This window comes from Lepidochelys kempii, chromosome 11 (assembly GCF_965140265.1).
Source record: "Lepidochelys kempii isolate rLepKem1 chromosome 11, rLepKem1.hap2, whole genome shotgun sequence".
Classification (NCBI taxonomy): Eukaryota; Metazoa; Chordata; order Testudines; family Cheloniidae; genus Lepidochelys; species Lepidochelys kempii.
This window is the reverse complement of record NC_133266.1, coordinates 38,357,089-38,382,694: the sequence shown is the minus strand read 5'-3', so window position 1 is coordinate 38,382,694 and position 25,606 is coordinate 38,357,089. Positions and strand designations below refer to the sequence as shown.

General features: G+C 41.0%; 1 protein-coding gene and 1 non-coding gene across 2 annotated transcripts in view; one reads left to right on the top strand and one right to left on the bottom strand.

The window, feature by feature from the left end:
• Positions 1-9,714: 9,714 nt before the first annotated feature.
• LOC140896005 (U6 spliceosomal RNA) lies at positions 9,715-9,820 on the bottom strand. The gene has a single exon (XR_012154419.1). It is a non-coding gene; the product is annotated as a U6 spliceosomal RNA (small nuclear RNA).
• A 6,597-nt stretch (positions 9,821-16,417) lies between these two features.
• ABCB11 (ATP binding cassette subfamily B member 11) overlaps positions 16,418-25,606 on the top strand; it is a 69,416-nt gene continuing 60,227 nt past the window's right edge. The window contains exons 1-4 of the mRNA XM_073304739.1: positions 16,418-16,493; positions 18,684-18,705; positions 20,671-20,719; positions 23,793-24,034. Of these exons, the coding sequence (XP_073160840.1) occupies positions 16,418-16,493; positions 18,684-18,705; positions 20,671-20,719; positions 23,793-24,034 (389 nt within the window). The remainder of the gene's footprint in view (positions 16,494-18,683; positions 18,706-20,670; positions 20,720-23,792; positions 24,035-25,606) is intronic.

The window sequence follows — 25,606 nt, the reverse complement described above, 5'->3', positions numbered from 1 at the left end:
ATTAGTGTTAACATAGCACCTGGATCCCTCAGTCATGGACCAGGACCTCATTGTGCTAGGTGCTGTACAAACACAGAACAAAATGGTCCCTGCCCCAAGAGGCACACAATCTAAGCATAAGATAAAAAACAAGAGATGGGTACAGACAGCTTGATGGGGGAATACAAGGAAACAATGAGACAGTATTGGTCAGCACGATAGGCAGAGGTCTCAGCACACCAGCAGTCAGGTGTTTTGTAGGTATCACAGCAAAGGAGGGTTTTGAAGGAGGAGAATGTGGTAATTTTGCACATGTTTATGGGGTGATCCTCCCAAGCACAAGGGCCAGCATGGCAGAAAGCACAAAGGGGCTTTTAGGGAATTTAACCGGTGGGTGATGGAGGCTGACACCATGGGCTGATTGGAGGGGACAGTCAACATCTTGATAGTGAATGAGGGATGACAAGTAGGGTGGGGATAGACCATAAAGGAGCTTGAAAATTAATGCAAGCAGCTTATGTTTAATGTCATAGAGAAAGGGGCTCCAGTGGAGGGACTCAGAGAAGGGTGACATGGTCAAAGCGACAGGCTAGGAGAATGACCTTTGCAGCAGCATTCTGAATGGATGTAAGTGAGGTAAGATTAGTTTGTCAAGGCCAGAGAGAAGGATGGGCAGTAATTGAGATGTGAGATGATGAGTGCCTGGATGAGAGTTTTAGCTGCTTGGATGGGTAGAAATGATTGTATCTTAGTGATGTTTTGCAGAAAGAATCAGCAAGATTTAGACATAGCCTGGATGTGAGGACCTAGACAGAGTTCTGAGTTGAAGCTTAGGTTACAGCTCTGGGCGACAGGCAGGGTGGTGGTGTTGTGTTCAGCAATTGAGAAAGCAAGTGGTTGGGAGAGTTGGGGAATGGCTTGGAGCTCTGTTTTAGCCATGTTGAGCTTGAGCTGGTGGCTAGACATCCACAAGGAGATGTCAGAGAGACACGCTAAGATTTTAGTTTGGACAGGAGACTGGTCTGGAATAGAGAAATCTGTGGGTTGTCAGCATAGAGATGGTAGCTGAATTTGTCTGCAGATGAGATTACCCAGAGATAAAGTGTAGAGGGAGAGGGGAGGAGATCAAGGGCAGAGCCCTGTGGGACCACCACAGAAAGCTGGAGGAATGATGATGAGGATCCTCTGAAGATCACACTGATGGCACAGTTAAAGAGATAGGAGGAGAACCAGGGGAGAATAGGGTCATGGAAGCCAACAGTGGCTGACAGGTTAAACGGGATGAGAATAGAGACTGGTTTCTGAACTAGGAAGTTCGTGAGACTTTGGTGAGAGTGGTTTCCTCATCCAGTGGAGTTCTTGTCTGTTTTGTGTATGTTTTCTATAATATTTTAGTGATTAATTTTACTGGTAGCAATGGAAAGAAAAATGATAAATGTTAAGAATATATTGAAGGATATTTGTGGAAAGTGCCTTTTGAATTAATAGCTGAACAGTTATATTGGAATTCTGATTCTAAGAGTTCTGCTCATGCAATCCAGGAAAAGAATCATACCATGTGACCAATCAAAACTAACCAACATAACCTAATTTTGAATATTGGAAATGTTTGAGAATTATTTGCCGAAATTACATGACAAATTATTCTGCATGGTAAATTAAAAAGACAATTGCAAACGATTCAGTCATGTACCCATCTTGTTCCTTTTTTCTAAATAACTTATGATTTTAATTTAAATTTTTAAAAGATATGAAAGTATATAATGTTACCCTAAAACAATAGGGTAAAAATGATCCATGGATATCTGCAGATAAAAAGCAAATATCCATGGATTTGCAGGGCTCTATGCATATATAGAGCCATGTTATTTTATTTACTTTCATTCTTATCATGCAGAAATGGAAAGGTCGCAATAATGTATTTTCTTTAAGCTGGTCTGTCCACAATTTTCTTTTTTTGGACCCACTCCTGCAATTTTTGCTAACACTAGCAAAGACTCCCATTAAATGGAAACTTTGTCTGCTCTGCAGCCTTCAGGAGCAGTTCCTGTATTTGTGACCTGGTGATTTCTTTTCATTGCTAGATGAATAACTGAAGAGAACACACCAGTGAGAAAAGTCAGACGCTAAGCAAAGTATGTAGTCTTTTTCCAAGGCCACAGATTTAGCATTTTTGAAGTACCAGAAGAAATAAACTGTTGTTCTCAGAAGTGGCAACACGAGAATAAGCTATTTTGACATGCATGGTAATGAAATGATCAATATCCCATTGAAGCCACACATAGAAAAATAAATGCTTTTAACATTCATCTTATGGAAGCTTTGATTGATTGTTGGTTCTTTTCATTTCATTTCATTTAGAAGCTAGTACTAGCTAATGTTAAATGTATTATAGCTCTTTTGACTAAAGACAGTGTATAAGCATGGCAAGGTGGGTGAGGTAATATCTTTTATTGGACCAACTTCTGTTGGAGTGAGAGACGAGCTTTTAAGCTTACACAGAAAATAAATTACCTGAAGAAGAACACGGTTTAAGCTCAAAAGCTTGTCTCTCACCAACAGAAGTTGGTCCAATAAAAGAGATTACCTCACCCACCTTGTCCTCTATTTATAACTCTGCCGTTGCAAGAAACGCCAATCCATGCAGTGTAAGTGAACTGATCAAGGATTTTCCTGCTACAATGAACATATGCTAATTTGCACTGCATATTTACTACTGCCAGTGTCAGAGTTAGGCTTGGCAGAATTTGATTTATTTTTTATAGTTTTGATAGATAATATTAATGTTTATTTTTACTTTAATTTTTTATTGACTTACATTTTCACAGTTGTGGGAAATTATTGGGGGAAGGGATGTCACAGGGTGCTCTACTCACCACTTGTCTGGCACCTCCTCCTAGTCACTCTGGGGATTAGCTCTTGAGGTCAACACCCCTTTGTATCGCTGCACCTCTCTCTCAGGTCCGCAGCTCCTCTCTCATCCAGGAACAGCAGCATCCTCTTAGTGACTCAGTCCTCCAGCTAGGTCACTCAACGTTCCCCCTGCCGGGTACAATCCTTCCATTCTCACAGTGACTCAGGCAGTCTTTCCATTCACTACCCTGCTTGTGCCACTTCCCCAGTGGTGGGTGGGGGAACCCAGACACACCCTCTACTCTGGGTTCCAGTTCAGTGACATTCAACCCAGCAGTTCTCGGCTTTCCTCTCTCAGCCCTCACTGCTCATTCCCTGGACTGCTTCCTATCACTCTGGCTCCCCTCCTTTCCCTGAGTGTACTGCCTCCAAAACCTCCTCCCTCTTCCCAGGGAGTGACTGCCTTTTCCCAGCAGCTGCCCCTGTCTGTTACCAGCTTCTTGGCTTTATAGGCCCCGCTTATTCGTACACAGCTGGACCTGCTTGCAATCACTTCCCTGCTCCCTGGCTCTTTCTTCAGGTGCATCCTGAAAGTTTGAGTCTGTGAGCTAATAGGCCTACCTGGCCACCTTAACAGCTTCCAGTCCTGTCTGGGGTTGAGAGCCCATCACATGGGGTCAAACAATAATTATTTAATGACAGTAGATTTTGAGATTCAAGAAGTTAAAGCTTTATAACCGTTAAAATGTTATACCAATAAATTAAAAACCTGCAGGATCTTATAAAAGGGAAAAAGGCAAAATACCACATTTATTGTGAATACAGAAAGAATCATAGTAAGCAGTTAGTTATAGCTATAACATTCCATTCAATCTCACATTTATTCACACATTCATTCATTCATACAAACACACACACACACACACACACACAGATTCTGCAAGGTTGTTATCATCGTTACCAGACTTAGAGTTGCTCATGCCAAGCCACTGGCCAGGTGGCCTGGACATGAGGAGGGAGCAGGGCCTTTTCAGATGCTCATCTGATGCTCCTGGGAGTTGGTTTGCAGAATCAGACCCCAAAGTTCTCACTTTCTAGAGTCCATTTTTATAGGAATTTCTTCCTATGCCAGTCTATGGGAATTGCTTCGTCATGCTGTTGCTGAATCAATCAGCAGATAGCACATTCCTGTGACAGCTCCGTACTGCTAGATTTTATCTTGTTCTTTGGTTCTCCCATTCTTGAGGCTGTTGGGTGGATTCCAGTCTGCCCTCCAGGGGGTCCTCTGGTTATTTCCACTTGACGCCTTCTTCAGCCAATGGACACTGATTCTTAGGCTGGCACCTCCCTGATCATTCAGTTATTATCCACACCAAGCATCCATCCACATACATCCTCTATCTCTATTTTAATCACAATTGTTAATACAACAAAAAGGCGGGGAATCTCTGGGTGCTGCTTCTGTTGTTACAGAGTATTGCTTTGAGTATCTCTCTGGGTGAATTGCTTTGAGAACAGACTCTGTCTTAGAATGTACTAATGCAATTAGCAGCTTGCAAGTTTCACACATAGAGGGAGAGAAACAGTACCGAAAGCCAAGAGACCTCTTAATTAGTAATACCCTGGAATTTAAACTATGGGGAATCAAATTCATTTGTGATTTTAATACAGAACTTCTTTAATATGATCCAACAAAAACACAAATTACCAAAATTACAGGTCAAAATATACAAAGTAAATATCCTTAAATCAAAATCTAATAAGGTCTTAAGCAGCATTTTTCTTGTTTGCCAATATGTAAATTTTGATGATTACTGATGGAAATATTTTTTCCGGTTTCTGTGGGTATGATGAAATTGATTTTTATCAACAATTACTGATAAAAAGCTAATTCTTCCAAGCCTTTTGTACCATAGAACTATCTGTCCCCTTCTCATCTCTTCTATTTCTTCTAAAGTCTTTTATCTATTATTCATTATTATTATTCTACTGCATTAAGAAAATTAATAAAAGTACATGACACACACTCCAAGAAAAGATTAAAAATGAAGACTTTTAAAATGAAGATAACTTAAATTTCTTCCTTAAAACAGGTTTCAGAGTAGCAGCTGTGTTAGTCTGTGTTCGCAGAAAGAAAAGGAGTACTTGTGGCACCTTCGAGACTAACCAATTTATTTAAACATACGTTTCCTTAAAACAGTTGCTCCATAATTAAGTTGCAAACAAAAATAATAGATCCTGTTTCCTGGGTTAATTCTGGAACCAATTATACACACTGTTGTTCAGCGTCTCTATTTTTTAGGACTTTGTATTATTTGGGCACGGGAGCATGATACCATTTGGGGCTAAACAGAAAAAGTTACTTCCGAAGCCTTGCTGTCCAGAAGTGAAGGTCTGGTGAGCTGAGAGATGTGAGTTCTCTGAAATGGGAGGAAATAGGTTTTTTAGCAATTAAACAAAGATAAAGTACAATTACTCAAAATGCTAGTAGAAGCAGGATGCAGAGGTATTAGTATGTGGTATTGTGGCTTGCCCTACACTGGCTCACGATCTGCAGCTTTAACACTGTAAATGACAAGGTGAAATAACTGTTTGGAGATGTTTCAGAGTAGCAGCCGCGTTAGTCTGTATTCACAAAAAGAAAAGGAGTACTTGTGGCACCTTAGAGACTAACCAATTTATTTGAGCATAAGCTTCCGTGAGCTACAGGTCACTTCATCGGATGCATAAAGTGGAAAATATAGTGAAGATGTTTTTATACACACAGACCATGAAAAAATGGGTGTTTATCACTACAAAAGGTTTTCTCTCCCCCCACCCCACTCTCCTGCTGGTAATAGCTTATCTAAAGTGATCACTCTCCTTACAGTGTGTATGATAATCAAGGTGGGCCATTTCCAGCACAAATCCAGGGTTTAACAAGAATGTCTGAGGAACAGTGGGGGGGGGGGGGGAGGGGTAGGAAAAAACAAGGGGAAATAGGTTACCTTGCATAATGACTTAGCCACTCCCAGTCTCTATTCAAGCCTAAGTTAATTGTATCCAATTTGCAAATGAATTCCAATTCAGCAGTCTCTCGCTGGAGTCTGGTTTTGAAGTTTTTCTGTTGTAATATCGCAACTTTCATGTCTGTAATCGCGTGACCAGAGAGATTGAAGTGTTCTCCGACTGGTTTATGAATGTTATAATTCTTGACATCTGATTTGTGTCCATTTATTCTTTTACGTAGAGACTGTCCAGGTTGACCAATGAACATGGCAGAGGGGCATTGCTTGCACATGATGGCATATATCACATTGGTGGATGTGCAGGTGAACGAGCCTCTGATAGTGTGGCTGATGTTATTAGGCCCTGTGATGGTGTCCCCTGAATAGATATGTGGGCACAGTTGACAACGGGCTTTGTTGCAAGGATAGGTTCCTGGGTTAGTGGTTCTGTTGTGTGGTATGTGGTTGCTGGTGAGTATTTGCTTCAGGTTGGGGGGCTGTCTGTAGGCAAGGACTGGCCTGTCTCCCAAGATTTGTGAGAGTGATGGGTCATCCTTCAGGATAGGTTGTAGATCCTTGATAATGCATTGGAGAGGTTTTAGTTGGGGGCTGAAGGTGACGGCTAGTGGCTTTCTGTTATTTTCTTTGTTAGGCCTATCCTGTAGTAGGTGACTTCTGGGTACTCTTCTGGCTCTGTCAATCTGTTTCTTCACTTCAGCAGGTGGGTATTGTAGTTGTAAGAATGCTTGATAGAGATCTTGTAGGTGTTTGTCTCTGTCTGAGGGGTTGGAGCAAATGCGGTTGTATCGTAGAGCTTGGCTGTAGACAATAGACCGTGTGGTGTGGTCTGAGTGAAAGCTGGAGGCATGTAGGTAGGAATAGCGGTCAGAAGGTTTCCGGTATAGGGTGGTGTTTATGTGACCATCGTTTGGAGATGGAGGAATTAAAATAAACTACAAAAATAACAAGCTGTGCCTCAGTTCTCATATGTAAATACAGGACATTAACACTTCCTTTCTCACAGGGCTGCAGTGCAGCTTAATTTATTAAGATTTGTTTGAGTAGTCTTTGAGATCGTCATACGCAAGGCATTAGAACAGCACAAAGTGTTATCATCAGTGTTCAGAAGAGACCATGATGATCTCCCTAGAAGTACCTTACATTGACAGATGAAGGACTGATTTTACTGTCAGGGGCACAACTGAGAATCTGGAGTAATTCCACTCAAAATTTAATTTGAGTGTGTGAGTCATTGGGAGATTCTCAGCTGATTGTGGCTCCTGACTCTTGGACCAGTGTTATCTTGCCCCTGGCCCTGACGGAGTGTAGAGTAACCTGACTTGAGTGCTGCTCTGAACCAAGTCCTCTGACAGTCAGAGATAGTCCAGAACGCTACCCCTGACAGCAGACTTTGGCCCAAAGCATGGACGCAACTTGGTCATCTGGTGTGTCAATCTGGAATTAATGTGTGGTGACATATTGGAAATATATGATCATCTGAGTACTCTACAGCTATGACCCAGAATAGGAAGTCACAGTTTGTGGCTAACTCTCTTGTGCTTGAAGCTTTTTATTGGATCACTGCCACTAGGGATTTTTGGGGGTTATTTTTTTTGGACAATATACTAATCTACTGTGGTAAAACCAGTTCCTTTAGTTAATTGTAAACAATTATGTCACATCTTGGAGCTAGGGAGTGCCTTCTATAGGAGACTTAACAATGTTTGCCAAAGGGCAGCCAAACATATGTATGAGAGAAATAATCTGTCTATGAATATTGAAGATATTTCCCCACTAGCTTACTCTCATGAAGGATGTTGGAAGAAATACGAAGAATAGATGGTGATTTTGCATATACAGTGACATAAATACTTTGGTTAAAAGGAAACATTAAACATATTGCAATTTGACCTTCTTCTGCTCATGCAAAGTAACATTAGAATAAACTGAGACCAACACAATAAGTTAAATGCTTCCTTTTAACTTAGATCCCGGTAAAGAAGAATCCCTCAGGCAAAAGTAGCGTACATTCCATGGACTGAATTTCAATGGGATTTTGGCAGCTAACTCCCTCAGATGCCTTTGAAAATCCCAGCCCTGGCCTTTCATGTTTTAGTGCTGTGGTTCTTACCTAGTACACAGAAATGCTACTTGAACTGAACCCAGAGAAAGCAATAGATTGGTTTCCCACTTTCCAGCACATCTAAAGAGTGCCAGAAAGCAGTAATGTTCCAGGAAAAATGCTAGATTTGGCAGATGCACTATTAGTAGTTTGGAAAACATGAAGCTGGATGTGACTGGGCACAAAACAGGGCCTGCCTTGCACTGAAAAAGTGGGAATATTTGAATCATAGTCGTAGTCATAGATTTTAAGGCCAGAAGGGATCACCAAATCATCATCTGACTTCCTGTATATCTCCTCCTCCTCCACCTCCTACACAACCCAGAACCCCCACATTGGTCCCAACAACCAAATCAAAATATTATAGCCCACAAGAGAACAGAAGAGACTGAGGTGCACCGATGCTCAAAGCCCCTGAAATGGCAGGAACTGATATATATAGCCCATGAGATATAGCCCATGGTCTCAGCAAGTGACTCACACCCCAAAGGTGAAAAAAACCTATATCTGTCAATCAGGCCTGGTGGAAAATTCCTTCCAGGCCCCCAAATATGGCAATCAGTTAGACCATGAGCATGTGAGCAAGAACCAGCCAGACAAACACCTGAGAGAACACTTGGTGCCATCTCTGAGCCCTGGTCCTCCCCATCCAGTGTCCCATCTTCAGCTGTGGCCATCTCTGATGCTTCGAAGGAAATAGACAAAAAAACAAAACCAATCATCAACCCAACCAAGCTAACCCCCCACTCCCCAGAATGCACTGGGAAGAAAACTCCTTCCTGAGCCCTGCAGGTGACGAGCTGAAGGCTTGAAGCATGAGATTTTAGAAACATAAAACATAACCCGGAAGGGACTCCTGCCCCCCATGCCAAGCCCTGTCCCCCCTACCCCATTACAAGCAAACCTGTTCATGGTCAGTTTCTACCCATTTGTTCTTGTGCAAACATTGTCTATTAGCTAAATAGCTCTTCTCCCTCCCTAGTGTTTACCCCCATGATGTATTCCTTTGCTCATAGGCAGCACCCATTCAACCTGGAATTTCTTGTTTGTCTCCCCACAGATAGTCATGCTTTTATTTACCCACCTAATCACTTCCTTTTAAAGATAGCAAATAATTTATCTGAAGGCTGGGTTCATTTTTCTTTTTGTTTTAAACATTTAAAAATATATTTAGCCTGCTGTGTATTCAAACATATCCAATTGGATGCTCCAGAGAAGGATCTGTTAACATCTAACTGCAGAACAAATCCCTGACTCCCTTCAATCATTGTCTAAATAAGCAGAACAAATAAAGGTTGTAAATCAAAACGTGACTTAGCGACTCTTTCACGATGAGGCCCTGTGAAGAAGTGTTTGAAAGCTGAGGGGGCCGGGGGTCACCAAGAGGACAGAGGCCTGCTGAGCCTTTCTAAGCAAGGTCACAGCAGGAGGGGCGGGTTGTAGTGAGGCTAATTGGCTAGCTAGCTACTTAAGCTTTGACTTTACTGTTAAAAAAGGTGTGTTTTACTGAGGCTGAATAATGCCTGTCTTGCTGTAAAGATCTAGCGGAGATGAGCCACCATAGTTTTACCATAAGGTGAACAAGGCAAGATCAACGACCAATGGGGGATACAGCACTGACCTCGCCTCACTGCCTCGTGATAAGAACTACAGGGCGCTTGGCTCCACTATGATTTTACTGTCACGTGTTAGTTATCTAGCTGTAGAAAACTCAACCTATTAGCCGTGATGACAAAGGGTTTGAGCCCATGTCAGAGAGGAGGGAACAGAGATCAGGCCTGGGAATGCTTCACGAATTTGCGTGTCATCCTTGCGCAGGGGCCATGCTAATCTTCTCTGTATCGTTCCAATTTTAGTATATGTGCTCAGGCCTGGGTATGGGCAGAAAAGCAAGCTTTTGGGTAAGGACCAAATGTTTATTCTCTCTAAACTTAACCTCTGAACCAGTATGTCTATTACTCAGCAATTTTTTTTACAGAACCAATTATTAAGGCTGAGGTTGGTGTTTACAATGGGGATACTAACCTACTCTGACCCACAGCATTGCTTGCCGAGTAATGCTATAATATTGTCTTCCTATAATTTCAAGAGGTGTATGTTTTAACCACAGGAGAGCCGACTGCTGCCCAAGTGCCCTGACTTTGTGTGCTGTGATCACTTTAGTCAAGTTTAAACTCTCCATTTTATGTCAATGAACTGTAGCATGGTGACTGCAAGGTTACTGACACAAGGTGCAAATAGTCAATGCCCACTTAAAAAGCTTCAGACCCCGTTAATGGGTTAGAATGATTCAGACTGTGGTTGGAAATAGGTGTACACATCTTTGGCTAACTGCACTGAACTGGATCCTTGCGGTTTCTTCTATGGTTCTTTCTTACATCTATGGTGAGCAACAAATCTGTCATATTTTGAATATTTGAAAGTAATAATCTGCAATTTACTGATTTTAAAAGTGACTTGTATTTTTGCCCCAAAATACTTTGATGAATAGTATCCAATGAATAGTATCTGAGTATATTGGTGTCAATGGGACTACTCAAGAAGTTGAGTCACTATTTGGCATGCACACTACTATTAATCTTTCAGAGCAATCTAGGCTCACATATGCAAAGAGCAAAGAATGATATCTATGACATTTTTTTCAATGCCTATTTTCAGGGCTTCTTTCTAATTTCTAGACAAAGGGCCTGATCCAAAACTACTGAAATCAGTGGAAAGATTGGACTTTGAACCTAAAGTTCCTTCGTATAGAACATATTTTCATTTGTTATTTTAATGTGACAATTTGTTTTTAATGACCCTGGATTCATTTTCCTTTTTATTTCCTTAGAGATTTTGGCTTATCAGAAGTTTAATATTTATAGACTGTTTGGCTATGGCAAAATGTCATTTCACTTTAATGCCATAACTGATACATCTTGTGCCATTAGTTGTTTCTGCACATGGTGGGGAGAAATATGATGATCAGATATCTTCTATTATCTAATTCTGTCCTAAACCATATATCAGCTTCTCTAGTCTGCAAAGTGCTACAAATGTTCTGTAGATAGACTAGGGTGACCAGGCAGCAAATTTGAAAAATAGGGACATGGAGTGGGGAGTAATAGGAGCCTATATAAGAAAAAGACCCAAAAATCGGGACTGTCCCTATAAAATCGGGACATCTGGTCACCCTAAGCTAGACAGCCAACCCTAAAAGGACAGTCTGTTCTAGCACTTGCCCAGCCTGTTAGTCTGGTATATTAATCTGTCTCTGGTAATCAGCAGAATGATGCTTGCTGAGGAGTATGTATTTTGAGGAGCTTCAGAAAGGTAAAAATGCTTATTTAAAACAGTCGGTTCCTTCTTTATTATGATCATTCACAATGTTACAGGAAAAGTCAGATCATTTCACAAAGTCTGGTTCTAACAAAAACTCCAATGAGACTCTTTGCCCAAAGCCAGTAGCAAGAGAGAAAAATGACATTTCAGCTTTACCTGTTGAATTTTTTTTTTATAATTTAAAGCAACCTTCTGTAAGCTTTATGCATCAGAATTTTGGGTTTGGAAGGTTTCAGCTGTGTAGGATGATCTGTAGTTGAATTTGTATCAACTGGCTGAATCTAATCTTGATCCATGGGTTCAAGATTCTGAGGTCACTGACACTACAGAACTCTTGCTTATACCCCTACAGGGTGAAGCCACACCTCTCTGATTGCCAACTAGAACGGGGGCAATTCATGATGTCAGCAGGTGTTTGTCAGAGGACCTGAGGGAGCATGCCCTGAATCTGACTGGCAGGAAGCCAGCTACAGAAAGTTTTAAAGAACAAAGCCCTTCCTAATAAAAGTACTAACCATACATTGCTCACAGTGTAGTGACCTGGGATGGCATGTGAGCATCAGAGCAAGCAGGCTCTTTGTTTTAGAAAGGTACCAGATCTTTTGCACAAAACAATGTAATGATTGTGATCTCATGTATTCTAACACAATGATCTTTAGCTGACCACTATTTGACATAGGAAATGCAATACAATGCAACATTTTGGCAAGCACTTCAATGGAACTTGTCACACAACAGTAAGCAGCAGGCTCAGTAGCAAGTGTTCACAGGATCAGGGTCCATCTCAAATGATTTTACAGAGTTAAACACTACGGTTGCAGAGAGAGAAAGAGACAGAGAGGGAGTTTTGCCTAACTCAGAACGGGCTCCCTCACTGCAGGCTATGACATTATGTTTCTGAGGTGGAAATGCTTCATCATATAGATTTTCATCATAGGGCCAGATTTACTCATTTGCTTTGGCTGCTTTCCACCGATCCAGTTAAATCAGGCTCATGGCTGCTTTGCATTCACAGAACTGTTGAAAGAAGCCGGAATGTACCAGTGAATCGAGCCCCTTAGCTTTATATTTTAAAAAGTCTCATATTTGTTGGTGCAATGCAGTTTCCGGGTGAGTTTTCAAATATTTAAGAATTGAGGGTACGAGCATTTCCGCAGAATTTGCTCACACAGTGCAGGAAATCAACTTGGAAATGAAGTCATCATTACATAGCAGAACATATATTTTCACAATCCGGTTTTGCAGTTCCATTTATAATTATACTTGTGTGAATGTAAAGGTTACAGAAACATTATCGAGTTTGCCTTTGGAAACACTGGGTAGTCAACAAACTTCTTTGTACAGTCAGTTACTGTTCTGTAAACACAGTGACAATACACAGCAATTAGAGCTGAGGCCAAGGAACTAGTCCATTTAATGTGTTTAACTTAATAAACAAAGGATTTATTTTGGTTATACCCATCTGAAACATCTAACCCTTTACAAATAATAATCATAATGAATAAACATATCTGCTCTTTGTAGTTTAATACCCTAACCCTAACAAGGCTGATAGATTGTCATTGTCTGAACAAAGTCTGTTTGCCATACTGTAAACAAAGGAAGTAGTTGTTGGTAGTAGACTTACTCCCTGTGAAACCTACATGATAATACAGGCAGTTTCTAAGACCCACAGGTCAGGGCATTAATGATACTATCTATACTTACAGCAAGAGAAGTAGATGTTTTATATGCAAACAATGGTCTCCAGTGGCATAATTCCTAGTAGAATTGTCAGAAGTGACCACCTTCTTTTCATAGAATAAGTCAAATGAGTTTGCAAGTTGTCTCTTACAGATGTTGTTAATACAGCAACCAATGTTTTGGCTAATTTAACCCAGTGAATTAATAACTTTGATAAAATTATACTAATTAACAAAACTTTACGGCCTTATACATTTCTCCCGCTTTTGTGTGTGTTTGCATGTGTGTATCCGACATGCATGGGAGAGTTGGAAAATTAGGCAAACCTTAGGTTGTTTGCTTATTTGTATTGGCTTTTCCCCATGTCTCTAGGAATCCTGTCAAGTTTATCGGGACTTTGATTAAATGGAGGAGGGTCTGTACTCTCTGCGTAGCCTTGCTCCCACCCCAGAAGCCAATCAACACCTTTCATATGTGTTTGATACAGACTAATTTAGAACAGATGCTTTTGTTACAAAGCATAGCTGTAGCCTGTGATCAGTGACACAGCTGCCCTGAGGAGTTTAGAGAATATAAGAACGGCCATACTGGGTCAGACTGAAGGTCCATCTAGCCCACTATCCTGTCTTCCGACAGTGGCTTAAGGTGCTTCAGAGGGAATGAACAGAACAGGTCATCATCAAGTGACCCATCCCCTGTCGCCCATTCCCGGCTTCTCACTTTTTCTGAACGTACTTTTCTTTGGATTTTGGGACAGTCTGAAAAACTGCTTTCTGCTGGCCTCTTGTTTTAGAGTTTTAAACTCATTAGTTAGCCACCACAACTGCTAGCGGAGGAACTGATGTGTATTTTCACTGTGGGAGTGGGTGAGTTGTGCTCTACAAAATGATTTTAAACTGCTAGGAATTTGTGCTTAGTTGTTTTCTTTTTTAAGGGGGGAAGGGAGGATTGCATGTATGTTTTTATAGATTTAAAAATAAATTAGATATTCTCACGTGAATACTGGGCTTTTGCAAAATTTTCTTTCCATGCACCTGATCTGAAACTAATGGAAAGACTCCCAGTGGCTTCAATAAGCTTTGAATCAGGCCCCATGTAGGGGAGGGTGAATTTGTATACAGCAAATTCCCAACCCCGTGACATGTCCTTTAGTTGGACAAATCCTGGCTTTACGTGTTTTCTCAAAAGCTTCCAAGAATACTGTCCCCCTTTTTTTCTGCATGTATAGCTTGTGACCATTTTAAACTAAGATCACTTTTCATTTTCCAGCAGGGCTACAGTTTTTTCCTGTTGGCCTGTAAATTTGTCCTGTTGCAGGCAGCAGGTTTTTCTTCTTGTGATTTTAATCTAAAATCAAGTGCAACAAAGCTTAAGTGCTTGCTTCCCCACCCAACGTCTGACGCCACAAACCTTGGCTGCCCTCTGAACAGGGGGGATTCTGAATTATATTTGCCTTTTAGAAAATAGTCTTTATACGTGATTTTCTGCTCTTATTACCCTAAAGGTGTATCAGACACAGTCTACAAAAGGAGGGTAGGCTTGTGACATTACAAGCATTTTTTGTTTTCACTTGTGGCTTTGAAATCAGGCATAGTGTCTGGCTCCTGCAGCCTTGTTCAACCCAGCTACCATGTTTGCAGGGGGACTAAAAATTACAGTTGTGAAGTGTGTGTAAAAGAAGAGTTTTCTTCACAACACACCGTATTATCAGGGGTTATTTTAAATACACAGAGTTAAGTTCTTTGGGGTATAAATGGATGCAGTTCCTTTAACTTCACTGGAGCTTTACATATTTACCCCAGGTGAGAAGCTGGGCCCTAGAGTGTTTGAAATCTTCTCTTTAATCATTCTAGAGGAAGAAAACATATAAGCCTTTTGTGGTGTTTTCATTAATTTTTGATTCTAGCAGATCTCTTTTCCCCACAAATGTTAATTTTATCCCTTAAACATATTTTAAACAATTATGCACCAAATTCTCCTTCTCCCCTCCCCCCATTTTAGTTTTTCTCTTGATTGTTGGATGCAACACTTTGTTTCTAGGAGTATCACTGTTTATTGGCTAGTGGATTAACAGTTCCATTCCACACATCAACATCCCACTGGCTATTCTTCTACTTAAGAAAGGTGGATACAAGTACCAAAAATGGGATATGGGCAAGGTTCAGAGGAGGAGAGGCCAAAAGGAAAGCCCAGTAGCAGGAAGGTGAAGAGTCAGGATGGGAGTGAATGGTTCTGAAAGGCGGGAATGAAAGGAAGGGACTAGACAGGAAGTGGCAGGATTTATACAGGAAGTGACTTCAACATAATTATCTATTAATCAATCTCCTATTTATCCCTCACTCTTGATTTGACGGGGGTGGGGGGTGGTATCCTTATATTTCTTGCATCTTGCTGTAATTTAAGAGAGAAATTGCATCACAGCTCCTTCTGCTTTTGTGTAACTGCCACTCCATGGATTTCATACAGTGCATTAGGCAGATAAACAGCCATAGTGGAAAGGAGAAGTGTGAAGCAAAAACCTTTTAATACTAAGACATGTGAACACATAAGCAAGTGGTAAGAGGGCAACCTATATACACAGAACAATAGAGAAGGAAGCCATAGCCATCAACATGACACTCAGAAGCCTGAACAGACCAGCATAAGACCGAAATAAAGGGCAGAAACGGGTAGATGCCCTGTGCACAAGATGGTGTGGGAGGATTCAGAAAAAGAGAGAGAATAGACAAGTGCAGGACCAGCCAATGGTGCTGCGCAGCTTGGGAGAGGTGTGCTGCCATTCTTGAAGGGGTGAGGCCTAAGAGAATGAACCAGCAGTGGAGGACTCCAGGGACAGGCTGGGAGGACTCCCTGTGTTTTTCCAATGGTTTCCAGGCCATGTAATATGTCCTGGATGCTACGTTTCCTGCTCTATCCAGCCATTGGTTTACTAATCCCAATAAGATGATGAGGCAGACTGAGGACCCTTCAAAACCCATTCAGGGTTTAACCATGTTAAAACCTGATGCAATAAACTACCTGTGAGGTGTAACTTAGTCTGAAGCATTGTTTCTGCTAGCATGACTGTTAAAGAGAAATCCCTGCTTGTATTGTATAGGCTAACTGTGCTACAACCATGCTAGCTATAATCAAGTTGGGGAAACCCTTGCTGCGTAGCGTCTGAGCCACGCTCAGCAAGTATTGCAATATTTCACGCCTTTTGAAAGACTAACATTTTAGTCACTGATAGTTAAATGTGCTTTTGTTTCAGCTATCTTCACTATCTGTAGTGTCACTAGATTTGTAGGACTGTATTCTGTTCTCAGTTACACTGGTGTAAATCCAATGTGCTTAGCGGAGTTACACTGGAATAACACGGATGTAACTGAGATCAGAATATGGCCCATACAATGTTGTCTTATCATTTTAAAAGGCATTACTATGGTGATACTTTTTGCCTTTTTAGGGTTTCTGATTAAAGGAGCAAATCATCATGTCCAATCCTGTTGTTCTGCGGAGTATTAGGAGATTTGAAGAGGATAATTACATTTATGACTCAGATGGATCATGTAAGACATTTACTCTTTAATCAGCTTCTACTTTAATTTTAATAGCCTGTTGAAAACACATGCCATACTAGATATTGCAGTTCACATAATTATGGGCATGTTTTATTCAAAACAACTTTTGTTTACAAGCCTAAAGCAACAATCCATGTAAGTGAATGATCTCTTCTTATCAGCCTAGCTATCCACAGTATCTGTCTATATGTCCCCATCATCTGTCTACCAAATGTAACTAATCTATCTAGATTTTTATACCATGCTCATCACCATGGTATCTGAATAATTCCATTGACTTCAATGGCCTTTCAGCAGGGATGACTCTGGCATTCCTCTTTAAATTTTAGAACTCACAATAAAAGCTGAAAACACCTGTGCCCTGCAGGTTTCTAGGGTTGATTTATTATATTTAGAATTTCTTTTAAATGTGTGAACAGGTCTTGCTTTCCTCACCCGTCTCCAAAGCCTCCTTTCTCTCCTCCTTCCACTCTTGCTTTGTTTCTCCTCTTCAAGCTTCTTTTTTTTTAAAGGTACTTGTTAAACACCAAGCATCTCTGTTCAAATTAAACAGGAGGTGGTGGCAGGAGGCTTGGGGTGTTAGGTGAAGATGAGGAGGAGAAAAATGAAGAGAAGCTGCTGAATGTATTGACCCTGTCTTATATGTTTCGGAAAAGCAGGTGGAAAATTAAAGGGACACAATATATTTATATTTAATTGAAATTGCACATGGAAGCAAGTTAACACGGTAAAATAGTAACTACAGGTGCAACAAACAAAAGCGAAAGCACATCATAAGGAAATATATGTCCATACATGACCTCTGGATTTAAGCACAAAGCCCACACTCCATTACATCTGCCATGCCCATATGCAAGGCCCAAGATGCAGTGGAAATACTGTGCTTTCATTGGGAAGTGTGGGATGAGCAGGCCACAGAGTCCCCAAGTGCAGGAAATTCTTTGCACCCTTTGAATTGTGGTACACAGCTTTGCAGTGACCATGCAGAGCAAATAGGCATGAAAGTGTCCATGCTAAGTGCTGTGTTGCTGAATGGTAGAGAAAGTAAGAGGATGGGGATTTTCTATTCAAGCTGCAGCAAGAATTGGTTGAAAACTAAAACATGATTCCAGTCCATGTTAGGACCTAAAAATGGGCAGTGGGTTGCCAGTGCACTGGAAAACTCTAGAAAATTGCACTGACTCTTCAGGAATGTGCCCAATGACTATTCAAGACAACTCTGAGCTCCCGGTGGTGTTGCTGCTGAGGGCTAGCACTTCCTGCTGTGTCACGCAAAGTGACTTGTGATAAACATTTGAAGCACTGATCCTTCATGGTAAGGCCTCCCCAGCGGGACCACTGTTGAGACAAGATATATTTTAGGGCCATCATCCTTGACGGCGTCTCTTGATGTGAAGGGTCAGATCATGGCTGTTAGGCCACGGCCTGAGTTGCTATGGAGGCTGAGGTGTTGTACTGAGGCCGGAGTCCCCAGATGGAATTCTGCCTCGCTAAGTCACAGTTCCTCCAGGGGCTTCCCAGGAGTGAACACCTGTGTGTCAGCTCAACCTTCCTGTCAGGGGATGGAGTAGGTACTCATTTCTGTGTACTGTCTGGGCTGTTGCCAAAGCCACAGCCCCTCCCCTCTACAGCCCCTTTCAAGTTACTGGCACCCTGTGCGAGACCGTGCCACTCATCAGGACCGTGACTTACAGAACCAGTTGGATAGTAGCAAACACTATTTACCATCAAAGTATTTGCCACTTGATGGGAATGTGCCCCAAATAAAGTATTGAGTGAATAATATTCAGGCATGTATTTGTGGTTAATTATTCGAGGGGAGAGTGACAACATTAGCAATTAATTTATTATGCGCAATCAGGGCTGCTGGAACAATTTGTATAGTGGGGGTGCTGAGAGCCATTGAACCAAACTGTAAACCCTGTATATGATGGAAACCACTTCAAGCCAGAGGGTTGCTACCACACCCCTAGCTCCAGCACCTACATGCACAATGAATTATTTCACCAACATTAGTACCTGGTGCCTGAGGTGGCGTATGGGTGAGAGGAGTCTCCCTGAATCCGGGGCGGGCTGGGTACCTTGGGCCCTAAGGTTTATTTCGAGAGCATGTCTGTTGGAGACTCTGCACTTTATCAATAACGATTAACTATGGTTTGTATTTATTTCTCCCAACAGATAACAACCATAAGAAACCAGAGTAAGTCCTATAGTTGCTCATTGGTCACACAATCATTATTTGTTTCTAGAGCTATCAAGTGAAATAAATGTTATTAACACATGTCATTAATGCATGTATGGTATTTATGGTATTTGAGATGCGGACATGCACTTTGTTTTCTGAAACTGCACTATTCGATTCAGCTGAGGCAGGCTAAAGCAGTCTTTACAGAAGAGGTGAAGTGAAGCATTGAAGATGCAGAGTAGTGGCTGCAAAACATCAGGGTCTCCTTCAGCAAACCCCTTTAATATTCATTTTGTGTCTGTTCACACCACACACACAACATGCACCCCAACCACCCAGCGTGGTTTGGAGAATAACATTGTGGGGGAAGTTTCAACATAAACTTCATAACTTTTAGAAATATGAGACTAGAAGTGAAAAAGATTCAGTCCAAATCATTCAGCAGGAGAGGAATTGAGATTGAAATATAAATTCCCAACTATTCACAGGTTGAAAGGTCATAGAGACCCCAATCATTCTCTGTGACTGACAAGTGCTTGTGGGGAACATAACACTTCTATTTTCCTGATTCTGGAGTTGCTCTACACCAGATTAGACACCCTGAGAACTTCTGTAATTTGCAGCCATTCTTCATGGCCACAAAGGGCTGTTTCAGGAGCAGGGAGTCACTAGCATTGTTTTATTTTTTATTTTGTTTTTCTCGTAACAGAGCAACTCACAGGACACCAGACCCAAATTTAAGCTGCCCCTGCCCTAATTACTAGAGGTTTCTTGAAACGCACATAGGTCCTATATGGCACACACATGTCACATATGTATCTTATTTAGCACACATGAAATTCAGTGGTAGCGTCAGAGGCTCAGGCCTCTGAAGAATGTGCAGTATAAATATGGCTGTAATTTATTTGTTATGTATTATAAAAATTTTAAATGTCATGTAAACTCAAAACCAAATCCACTACTCATACAGCTCTCACCGCATAAAAATGTTTGGTATAACATAGATCCCATTCCTGTCGACTTGATAGGATCTTTAGGCTTCATAAATTACTGCTGTGTGTAACAGACTAATGTGGGCACTGCTGGAGGGTCAAATAATACTCTCCAGCAGAAAACCTGTGCAATGGGATAGGGAGAGAGATTCCACTCCAGGCATGCAGGTGTGGTGTGGTCCTGTCCAGTCAGCAGTGCTAGCAGAACTGGTGGATATGGGAGCAGGAGAGGACACTTACACTGGAGATTCACAGGAAACACAGGCCTATATCCTGTGTATCTCTGGCCTTCTTGCAAATCAGTTGTTCCTCCCTGTGACCTCAAGGAACTCCTAATTCATGTTACAAACAGTGCTGTGAAGTGGGATTAGTGGTGGCCCCAGCAGCGTAAGCCTTCATGTTTCTTTAACCACGGAATTTTGTTCCTAATCTGAGTGCTGCATATTGGCATCTGCTTCTTTGGTCCATCCCCTCTCATGCACAGTGCATCATCTTCCTGGTACTCCTGGGTGGAGGAGATTCTGCAGGATCAGAGCATGGGGGAGTTTCTGATGGAGTCACAGCCCCCCTTTTTGCATGTCATCCACCCAGGCCAACAGTCCCCTCCATCAGCAGAGCTAGAAAGGAGCAAGAAGCTGTTTAAAGTAGGTTTAGAACTGGAGTCGTTCTACAATGGTGATATGTCTACAGCTTTCAGAAAAACCTACTTCAAATCACTGCCCTAGAACAAGTCTGAGAGAGAACTACATCATATAGGATTTTAGAAGAAAAGTTGTGTGGCTAAAGTGTTCTAGAATCAAGTGAAAGAAAAGGCTCATGTTAAAAGTGCTTATAGGTATTTCTATACAAATGAAGAACCTTTTCCAGAGAATAAGAAAAAGGGGACAAGGGAGTTAAAGTCAGCTCTAAATGCAATCATTAGGCAAGAGAAAATATATGAGATAGTGGAAATTGAAGGTTTATAATTCTGCATTTTGTTTTCTTGAAGGTCATCAAACAAGAAAGAAAATGAAATTCGACTTGGCTTCTTTCAACTGGTAACGAAAGTGTTGGATTTAAATATTGTACACATATTATACTGTGGGGTCACTGAAATGTATCTTTAGTTGCAGTATGTAGTTGTGACTCAGTTAAACCTTTAGGGTGACATCTTGACCTGACTGAAGTCGATAGGAGTTTTGTCACTGGCATCAATAGAGCCAGAATTTCACCCTTTGTCATTATGTCACATGTATATTGCCTATGGGTCATGATTGTCTGCTAGGCACATTGTCATTAGAGCAAATCAGAAATATTTGTATGATACTTTTTTTATTTTACAAAATATTTTGAAAAATATGACAATTTCAATGGGAAGCTATTTTGAAATTTTGCTTCAGAATTTTTAAATTTCATTTTGAATTTTATTTTGTTTTTTACATTTTTATGCTGTTTTTATTATTTCATGACATGCCAGTAGTAGTAGTGCTTAATATGACATAACTTAAAAGTTGAAATATATTACTATTTTTATTTTACTTTAAAAAATCATGAAGGGCAGCTGTCACTTATCATCAAACACACATAGTCTACTAAGGACCGTTGCTCCAGGCACAGTGACCATGGTTGCTGGTATTGCACCAGGCATCATGTAGTGAAGTTCCCAGATCTGGCTCAGTCCTGTGAATTCCCGAGTCTCTGGGGTGGCCCTGCGGTTTGCGTCAAATAGAGCCAGGGTGTGCACTCCTTGGTGTATTGATGGACAGTCTGAGAGCATGGTGTGCTGGGGTGTTTTTATTTTCCCGGGCGACATAGCTGAAGAGCACACAGTGCTGCTTTTGAATAGAATGAGCAATTGAAGGAAAGCGAACCTTTGCAAGATTATGACATTTTGCACAAAGTCCAACCACTTTATGCTCAGGATTCAGCCCTGACAGTGAATATGGAATGCCTGTCCGCTACCATTTAGAACTAACTGAAACATTTTAAAAATAAAATAAAATAATTACTAACAATTGAAAATAAATACTGACATGTCATGAAATAATGTAAATAATACAAAAATAATAGGGCTGTCAATTAATCACAGTTAACTCACGCAATTAACTAAAATAAATTAGCCTCAATTAAAAAATTAATCGCACTGTTAAACAATAGAATACCAATTGAAATTTATTAAATATTTTGGATGTTTTTCTATATTTTCAAATATATTGATTTCTATTACAACTCAGAATACAAAGTGTACAGTGCTCACTTTATTTATTTTTTTAATTACAAATATTTGCACTGTAAAAATGATAAAGAAATAGTATTTTTCAATTCACCTCATACAAGTACTGTAGTACAATCTCTTTATCATGAAAGTGTAATTTACAAATGTAGATTTTTTTTGTTACATAACTGCACTCAAAAACAAAACAATGTAAAACTTTAGAGCCTACAAGTCCACTCAGTCCTACTTCTTGTTCAGCCAATTGCTAAGACAAACAAGTTTGTTTACATTTAAGGGAGATACTGCTGACTGCTTCTTATTTACGTCACCTGAAAGTGAGAACAGGCATTTGCATGGCACTTTTGTAGCCGGCGTTGCAAGGTATTTATGTGTCAGATATGCTAAACATTCATATGCCCCTTTATGCTTTGGTTGAGCAATTGGCTGAAGTAGGACTGAGTGGACTTGTAGGTTCTAAAGTTTTACATTGTTTTATTTTTGAATGCAGTTATTATTTTTACATAATTCTACATTTGTAAATTCAACTTTCATTATGAAGAGATTGCACTACAGTACTTGTATTAGGTGAATTGAAATATAATATTTCTTTTGTTTTTTACAACCCCATCCGCAGTTCCAGGCCAATGGGAGCTCCAGGGGCAGCGCTTGGGACGGGGGCAGCATGCAGAGCGGAGCCCGCTGGCTGCCCCCCCCCCCACAGGAATCAGTGGGGGACCATGCCGCTGCGTCCAGGAACTGCGCGGAGCGGCCCCCAACCCTGCTCCCTGGCTGGAATGCCAGAGCGGGGCAAGTCCTAAACGCTGCTCCCCAGCAGGAGCTCGAGGGCTGGCTTAAAAATGCTGGCAAGCCGGATCTGGCCCATAGGCCATAGTAGCCTACCCCTGCTGTAGACATTACCTACACCGATGGGAGGGATTCTCCATCTGGTGTAGGTAATCCACCTACCCGAGAGGCAGTAGGTAGGTTGATGGAAGAATTCTTCTGTCAGTCTATCACTGTCTACACTGGGGGGTTTTGGTCAGCTTAACTACGCTGTTCAGGGGTGTGGATTTTTACACCTCTGAGCAACGTAGTTAAGCCGACTTAATTTTCTTGTGTACACCAGGCTTTAGTCTGTCTTATATCTTCCCCTAATTTTCACCATCACAATGTCTCTGTCTTCTATGTTTGCTCTATTTCTCTACCTTTTTTTATCCCTTGACACATTACAGCATCTGTGTATTACTTGTATCTATACTCCACCTCTCTCCAATATGTAAACCTATATTTTACACTGCATACTTATAAATATCAGTCCCCCTTGCAGCAAAGAGAGATCACTTCTCCAATAGTACCTGATCATAACACTCTACATACATTAATTGGTAGTGTGTATCTATGCAACATCCCAACCTGAGTCTATTTAGTCAAATTTCGACCATATAACCACAGAACCATCAGGAGGAAGTCACAATAATTTACCTTATTCACAGGTTGTGTAGAATGTCCTAATTTTTTCAAAAAAACCATGCAAAGTAGACTATACAAGTAAACGTGAATTTCAAGGACATATTCACAGTCAACCTTTGAATCAAAGTGTGGAATACTGATACCTTGCAGTGATGCTTTATCATTTGGATTTCATTTTTTGTTACTCTCTGCAAGTCTGATTATACGTTCACTCAGAGGGTCAAACTCTGCTCCCAGATTCATGAATAATTCCCACTGTAATCAAGAGGGATTACATGCCCATACAATGAGAGTAGGATTGGTTCTACATTGTGAATCAAATATTCACTAGTAAACATTGCTGAAATTACTCTCCTGAAATGTCAATCAGGGACATATGATTAATGAATAATTAATGCATAGCTAACACCAAAATCACTCGGACAGTCTTTTTTTCCCTCTCTTAGTTTCGATTCTCTTCATCATCTGAGATTTTAATGATGGTTTTTGGTAGTTTCTGTGCCATTCTTCATGGAGCAGCCCAGCCATGCATGTTGCTTGTCTTTGGTCTGATGACAGACACATTTATTCAATATGACATTGAGAAGCAAGAGCTTAGTAACCCAGAGAAGGCATGTGTGAATGGCACCATAGTGTGGATCAACAGTTCCCTTCACCAAAATGAAACAAATACATCAAAAAGTTGTGGGTAAGTGGTCCCTGGAGTTTGTTTCTTTTTCTTTCTTATTAAACACTGTAAGTGAATTTCTTGCTAGAGAAAAGGGCCCAGTTCAATCTAAGAAGCTAAATGTTCTATCTGTAGGAAACGTGCCCGTGTTCTTTCTGTTCTACTACTATGCCTCAAGTCTCACCTGGAGGGATCACATCTAGGGATGGGAGGGTATCTCATGCCTATTCAGCCCTTGGTCTCTCAGCTAGAACTGCCAGCAAGGATTCTGTTTAGTGGTGGCTGTTTAGTGGTGGCCTGGTTCATCCAGGAACAAATTTGAGACCCCTAATATATTTCACACAGGTAACTAAACATCCATTAGAAGGGAAAGACTTTTGGTAATTTTCTGCCTACCTGAACAGATTTGAACTAGTCACTTCAAGAGAAAAGGCTCTGTAGCCAGGTATCAATTCCCTGAGCCACCAAGGCTCCCGGCAACTTTTGTTGAATTGAAAATGATTCATCTGACTGCCTCTGATGTTTTATGAACAAAGAACAGGAGTACTTGTGGCACCTTAGAGACTAACAAATTTATCTGAGCATAAGCTTTCGTGGGCTACAGCCCACTTCATCGGATGCATAGAATGGACCATATAATAAGACGATATATATATACATACATACAGAGAACATGAAAAGGTGGAGTAAGAGGCTAATTAATTAAGATGAGGTATTATCAGCAGGAGAAAAAAAACTTTTGTAGTGCTAATCATGATGGCCCATTTAGACAGTTGACACGAAGGTGTGAGGATACTTAACATGGGGAAATAGATTCAATATGTGTAATGACCCAGCCACTCTCAGTCTCTATTCACACCCAAGTTAATGGTATCTAGTTTGCATATTAATTCAAGCTCAGCAGTTTCTCGTTGGAGTCTGTTTTTGAAGCTTTTCTGTTGCAAAATTGCCACCTTTAAATCTGTTACTGAGTGGCCAGAGAGGTTGAAGTGTTCTCCTACCAGTTTTTGAATGTTATGATTCCTGATGTCAGATTTGTGTCCATTTATTCTTTTGCATAGAGACTGTCCGGTTTGGCCAATGTGCATGGCAGAGGGGCATTGCTGGCACATGATGGCATATATCACATTGGTAGATGTGCAGGTGAATGAGCCCCTGATGGCATGACTAATGTGATTAGGTCCTATGATGGTGTCACTTGAATAAATATGTGGACAGAGTTGGCATTGGGCTTTGTTGCAAGGATAGGTTCCTGGGTTAGTGGTTCTGTTGTGTGGTGTGTGGTTGCTGATGAGTACTTGCTTCAGGTTGGGGGGCTGTCTGTAGGCAAGGACTGGTCTGTCTCCCAAGATCTGTGAAAGCGAGGAATCATTTCTCAGGCTAGGTTGTAGATCTTTGATGATGCGCTGGAGAGGTTTTAGTTGGGGACTGAAGGTGATGGCTAGTGGCGTTCTATTATTTTCTTTGTTGGGCCTGTTCTGTAGGAGGTGACTTCTGGGTACTCTTCTGGCTCTGTCAATCTGTTTTTTCACTTCAGCAGGTGGGTATTGTAGTTTTAACAATGCTTGATAGAGATCTTGTAGGTGTTTGTCT